Genomic DNA, 6,405 nt, shown 5'->3' with positions numbered 1-6,405 from the left:
CTTAACCATATCAAATATGTATCAAGTATTCTGTACTAGATTTGGTCTCCAAAAATAATAATAATAGCACATCCCTAGGTTTTTGATTTTGTAGTACTACATGAGAAATAAAGAAGATTGTTTTTTCTATGCTTCTGATGCCCCATTTTTATTTTTATAATTAAAGACGATTCCTTTAATTAATATGGGAAAAGTGCGTTAATCTACCCAATATCCAGTTAAAAGGGTAGGTCAAAACTTTTTCACCTTCCAAAATTAGAAAAATTAGTTAATCAAGGATTTGATTTTGAATATAATTTGTACGATCGCACGTATATATAGATTTTATGGATTTGTTTTGTAAGAACATGATTACGTGTCTTTAGCACCACAAATTAAGGGGTCTATCCGTCTACAGTGATACACTCAATTTATGTGATGAATATTAACTATAAAGAAATATTGAAGCCTGAGTTAGAAAATACCCGTTTACTTATATTCATATAAAAACAAAACAACAATAAGTTGAGTTTGAACCATTGATCTTGAAAAGCCTTACACCAATCAATTTTGATTTTAATTCCACGTTGTTTAACTCAACCACAGAGCCTATAGTCTTGAAGAGACTGATCAATCTTGGTGCAAACTAGGGTCGATTTTGGTGCTTAGAGAACGCCTGGGGGCTTGGAGACAATGAAACTGATACACTGCACTTGACGAACGTTGTCAAATCCAATAACACGGATGAAGGCGTTGGGGTACTCCTTCTTGCATTCTTCAACCTCCTTCATGACCTGAGCTGAGTCAGTGCACCCGAACATAGGCAATTTCCACATTGTCCAGTAGCGTCCATCATAGTATCCAGGGGAATGGTGGTGCTCACGGTAAACGAAACCATGCTATTAATTATAAATACACACCACAAATATAAATATTTACTCACTTTACAATTAATTATGTTTTGTTTATATTAATCAATTAGTTAATAAAATTAATAAAAGGCGATTAAAAGAAATAGACCTCCAACTCGAATTCCAAGCAAGGAACCCACTTGTTGCGGAGAAGGTAGTCAATTTCCTTAGACAATGCGGCGTCGGACAATGGTGGTAGGTATGAAAGGGTCTCGTACTTCTTTAACCCTATTGGTGGCCACACCTGTATCACATAAAATTTGGTAAACTGATTCACATTCTGATACTGATTAGAATACTTAATTATGGTTTATCCACCATATATATACCTTCATGCATTGCACTCTTCCGCCATTGCTGGGGAGGGAGGAAAAGTCATTGTTAGCCTTCTTGGTGACTGGGAAAGCGACATTAGACTTGAGACCAGTGAATGGAGCAGCCAAGCTAGCTTGGGTGGCGGTGGTCCGGCTGACATTGGCGACAATGGAGGAGGAGATGGACGCCATTTAAGTAATTTGCTGTTCTTCTCTTGGTAGTGGTTAGGAATGGACTTCTAGAATCCAATGAGTGATTTTAGTCGCCATTGGTGTATAGGTATATATAGTAGTGATTGCCATCTAACGGACAAAAACACACACACACACACACACACACACACACATATATATATATATATATATATATATATATATATATATATATATATATATATATATATGTTGATTCTAACGTATGGTGTGGCTGAGGACATTACATGCATAATGTCCACAAAGATTTTAAAAGGATGTAATGCCTTATCATTGAGTAATTAACCATTTAGTAACGTATGGTGCATGTGGCTGATCATATCCACCATCTGTCAAGCTCTTCCTCTCCCTCTATCGTGTAACTTTCACTCTCTCATCCTCTCTTTCACATGTTATCACCTCTGCGGCCCTCCCTCCAGCTTCTCCCCGCTCCAACAAAAGAGCTATACAAGGTAATCATTTTGTTTTTTTATAACAATTTATTTGAGTTTTTTGTTAAAATTTATGATATTTTTTGTGTAAGATTTCATTATGTATTTTTTTTGCTAGATAAATGTGAGTCTGGTAGATATCTTTTTTCACTCTTGTATTTTATGTTTATGATGTTTTTAGCCAAATTACATGTTTTGAATTTTATTTTGAAAAATAAATCATAATTTGACACCTAAATAGAATGTTTTTCGTAATTTAATTAGGAAGGGGCACGCATAAACAATCATAGATTGCTTGTTTGGTGTTCATGTATATATGTTATTATGTGAGTTGCCAATTTGAAACTTATGTGGAATATGCATGTACTTGTGTCTTGCTAGAAATTAACACTTTATACACATTCCAGCTTGTTTCTTTGTTATATTAGTCTATTGCTAGTTCCGTGGATATTATTAATCATTGTTTAGTTCTGGCCTCCTTGGGGTGCATCTTTAAGGTATTTAAAATTTTATATTAACATGTTTGTGGATTTTTAGTGTATGTTTTGTTTTTTAGGAACGTTGCTTATTTTGTTAAATGATAAAGTATATTGCATATATTGGTAAACATGTAAAGTGCAATGGATGAAAGTTACAGTATGGTAATTAATTAATAGCTTATAAGAAAAACTAACATTTTGATTAATTTAAGAATTTTACCTAATCTATTTTGTATAAAACATTAATGTAAGTCCATGGCTATTATAGATAAAACTTTGAAGTATGTTGATATGTTAAGAAAAAATATAAGTGTGCTACTGTTATGGTATTACAAATTTTATATCTAGTTGTATTTTTTAACATTTATATATGACGATTGATAAGAGTTAAACTAGTTTAAAATTGAAACTCGGAAGAGTTATTGAATGGTCTCAAAAAATTGATTGGGATTGTGAATGGAGGGACGAATTTAGGGTGTTCCCGGGGTAGCCTATGGAATCCTTAAAATTTTGCAGAACAGTGTAACTTCTTTCAGATATTTTTCTTCGTAATGTAATTTTTTTTGGCGTGCAACTCCTAAAATCATGTATGCAACCCCTGGAATTTTTTTCTATGTCCGCCCATACGAATGAGCATTTTGACGACAGGTCGTTTCGTGTATCCTTTGTGCAAAAATGAGTTTGAATTCATTGCTGAAATAAAATATGGCTCATGAAAGGATGGTTGCAATTTTAATGCATAATCATAGCATGTAGGATATTCATCTCCATCTTCATTGGATGAAGCTGGAATCTTCATAAATATGCTTCATGAACATCATAGTTGTTGTCATGGAGTTTCATAAATCCTAAGATGTCCTTCGATTTATACCATTGATTTATCTTGATACTACATCCAAAAGTTGAATGAAGGAATCGTTACTAGGCTTATGATATTATTACTATGTACTATTTCATTGTAATAGTTTTGTAATATAATGGCGAGCACCAATCCTACATTCCAATGGCCATCAAGGCCATCGCCGCTTACATACGACCTTGATGCGCATAAGACTAGCTTGAATCGACCACCATCACCACAACAATATGATGAGAATGACAATCAGGAATATTCAGATGACAGAAAATTAGATTTTACTATCAAACTTTAATGATATGTATTTAACTTTGAGAGACTTTATATTAAACTTTAAATGGTTTGTAATAGTATGTAGGCATTAGACATTGAATGATAGTATATTTTTGTGAAAAATTTGAGTTGTTTTATTACTTTTATGGAATAATAAAAAATAAAAAATAAAAATCAAAACTAGGCCATACCTAAACCGACGATATGACGTTGTAGGGGGACAAAAAGATTTGCCAATGATACGGTCTAGCAACTCTTACAGTAGGCCCCGTCTATATTTGAAAGGGGTGCCTATAGACATGACATGTGTAACGTCCCCAAAATATGTGTAAAAATTTTGTTTGTAAATTCATTCAAAACATATGTTACTCATATCAACTCAGTCAAAAGTGTATCATATCAACATATTATCATAGTGCAAATTCCCAAAATCTCAAAATGCAGAAACCGTAGGGTGATGCGGTGCGATCAAGCCAGGCCCTTCCCCTTCGAACTGGAAGTACCTTAAACATAAACCAAAAATTGTAAGCACAAAGATTAGTGAGTTCCCCCAAAATACCTCATATCATACAAACATACAACCAAACATATTTGGGTGCTTGCAATCCCCTTCAGTCTATTTCAACCGAATACTGTCAAACATATCTGGGTGCTTGCAATCCCCTTCGGTCTATTTTAACCGGATACCTAGTCTATTTCACCCATTACCACTACTATATAATATCATAACAAAAAATCACAGAGTCATTAAGCAAACACAAGCATAACTAACAGTTTTCACGAAGTCAACCATTGTACTACTACATGAACTAGTGGGCAGACAATATTGGTGCCTTCGACCCACAGATACAGTGAAAGAAACTCACATTGGACTGAAGGTATCAAATCACACTCAACGAATGACTCACGAAATCCTCTCCTTAAGGCACAAGTATAAAACCCAAATTAGAAATTAGTCCAATATTCTAACCCGATGGTCCAACCCTAATTCTCGTCTTAAAATCAGAAAGGATTGCTTAACCCTTGCCTCATTGGGTCTACCCCACTAAGGCCCAAATCCAAATAGTCCAAAAAGGCATTCCAAGCCCAACAACAAGGCCCTAAGGCCCAATATGGCCCAAAAGCACCAAAAGTGGCCTAAAGCTCAAAAATGTCTTGCTACAACAGGTGGGCCTGAGGCCCAAATTTAAACAAGTCAAAATCCCGACAAGAGTCGAGCACAAAAATCTCTTAAGTCTGCAGATTGCATATACAACGTACACGGCTCGTACGCCCGTCGTATGCTGATGATCTGGAATCAGGGCACTGGCAGTGTACTCTAGAGTACATCCGACGTACTAGTCAGTCAGCCCATAATTGCTCGAATATCTTAATCCTTTAAGCTTTAACGTCCAAAACTTAGATCCAAGCTCATAAAAGTGTCTTAATCCATAAAGTTGCAAACTTTATGCTCTTGCATGCCTTATTGAGACTCAAACCATGAATTAAGCCCTCTATCTCTCTTAGATGATCACCAACTCATGCATGGTTGAGTCTTAACCTTCAAGATAGGATTTTTGTGACTTCAAGCACCCCTAAGAGTCCAAAAGGACAACTCAAATGGTCTGGAGTAGCCCATACTCCAAAATTCCAAGTTATGGGACGAATAAATGCTAAAATCTTCCCTAAACCTAGATCCAAACTTAGAATGAGCAAGTTTCAGACTTTATACCTTCAATAGGCTAGAAATGATACACAAACTTTGGATCTACAAGTTCCTTCTTCTCTTTTCACTACAATAAAAAGACCCTTTTACGACGCGCAAACCACTACACTCATTGATTTATGTTACGCAAAAGAGAGTGACATTAAAAAAGTGTCATCTCTTCCAAAAATTAAGGATTTAGGTCACGCATTATTGCGTGCCCTTAAATTAGTGTCATAAGAAAAAAATTAAAAACACGGAGGGCGCTCTATCTTAAATGTGTGTCTTCTGTAAGTGAGTGAGACCCAGAAACCCTAATTTTCGTGAGTGAGATCTTGGAGAGTGTTTTGGAGCTTTGGGAAGTGACTTTTGGGAAGGAAATTTGTAGATCAAGGGGCTAGCATCAAGACTTCTGTGTGGATTCAGATTCTACTTCATTGTGGGCACGTTTTGGAGGTAACCAGCTATTACCTTAACCTCTTTTTCTTCTAGAATCATTCATATGTGAAAACAAGGGCTTCTATAGTTATTCATGAAGGGATTTTGGTATGGAAGCTAGATCTGAAGTTGAAACTTCAGATCTGAACCTCTTTTGAGTCCTAAGTCCATAAAGTTTCTAGCTCTTGCAAGGATGAGACTCTCCTAAGGTGTAAAGATCCATTAGATGCTTAGATTGGTCATTTAGAGCATTTAGGGCCTTGTATGCGCGTAAAGTTTGCAACTTTACGTGATAAACATGCCTTAGAAGCTTGGATATGTAATCTGGAACCTTGGAATGGCTTAAAAAGTGTATGCATGGTTGAAGGTCTGCAAGGACACGGCGAGTTGCATAGTCAACTCGGCGAGTAATATGAAGATGGTCATGAACTCGCCGAGTTGATGAACAAACTCGACGAGTCCGTTGAAGATTGCCTTGAACTCACCAAGTTGATGAACAAACTTGTAGTTGTAGGATGGTTGCTATGTTAGAGATCAGTTAGATCTGTACGACTATCTGTTATTGTATGCTAGCGTATGATATTTGTGTGCACATGTTTATTGGTTTGGGGAAAGGGTTGAGGCAGGTCCTGCTGTGTGCAGTAGGCCAAGACACCCTGGGGGGACCGGGTAGACTGTAAGCCCAGGCCGGGAAAATCTAGTCAGGCCGAAGGCCCATCGAGCAGTCCGGATAGACTAAAGGCCCCGATGATGGCGAACCAGACGTGCCGAGGGCTCTTAGAGCGGTCCAGATAGACTGAGGATCGGGAGTCGGCCCAGTCAGACTG

At 36.7% G+C, this 6,405-nt stretch overlaps 1 protein-coding gene and 1 long non-coding RNA gene across 2 annotated transcripts; one reads left to right on the top strand and one right to left on the bottom strand.

The window, feature by feature from the left end:
• Window positions 1–453: 453 nt before the first annotated feature.
• LOC111908253 (ribulose bisphosphate carboxylase small subunit, chloroplastic-like) lies at window positions 454–1,474 on the bottom strand. The gene is made up of 3 exons (XM_023904084.2): window positions 1,220–1,474; window positions 1,000–1,134; window positions 454–878 (listed from the first exon to the last, which is right to left on the bottom strand). Exons 1-3 carry the CDS (start codon window positions 1,394–1,396, stop codon window positions 645–647), a joined length of 546 nt encoding a protein of 181 aa, XP_023759852.1. The 5' UTR covers window positions 1,397–1,474; the 3' UTR covers window positions 454–644.
• A 140-nt stretch (window positions 1,475–1,614) lies between these two features.
• Window positions 1,615–3,579, top strand: LOC111908254 (uncharacterized). Its single transcript, XR_002855805.3, has 2 exons — window positions 1,615–1,869; window positions 3,293–3,579. It is a non-coding gene; the product is annotated as an uncharacterized LOC111908254 (long non-coding RNA).
• The last annotated feature ends 2,826 nt before the right edge of the window (window positions 3,580–6,405 follow it).

The sequence above is a fragment of the Lactuca sativa genome, chromosome 2 (genome assembly GCF_002870075.4).
Source record: "Lactuca sativa cultivar Salinas chromosome 2, Lsat_Salinas_v11, whole genome shotgun sequence".
Lineage (NCBI taxonomy): Eukaryota > Viridiplantae > Streptophyta > Magnoliopsida > Asterales > Asteraceae > Lactuca > Lactuca sativa.
Note: the sequence above shows the minus strand (reverse complement) of the source record. Positions and strands in the feature narration are given on the sequence as shown.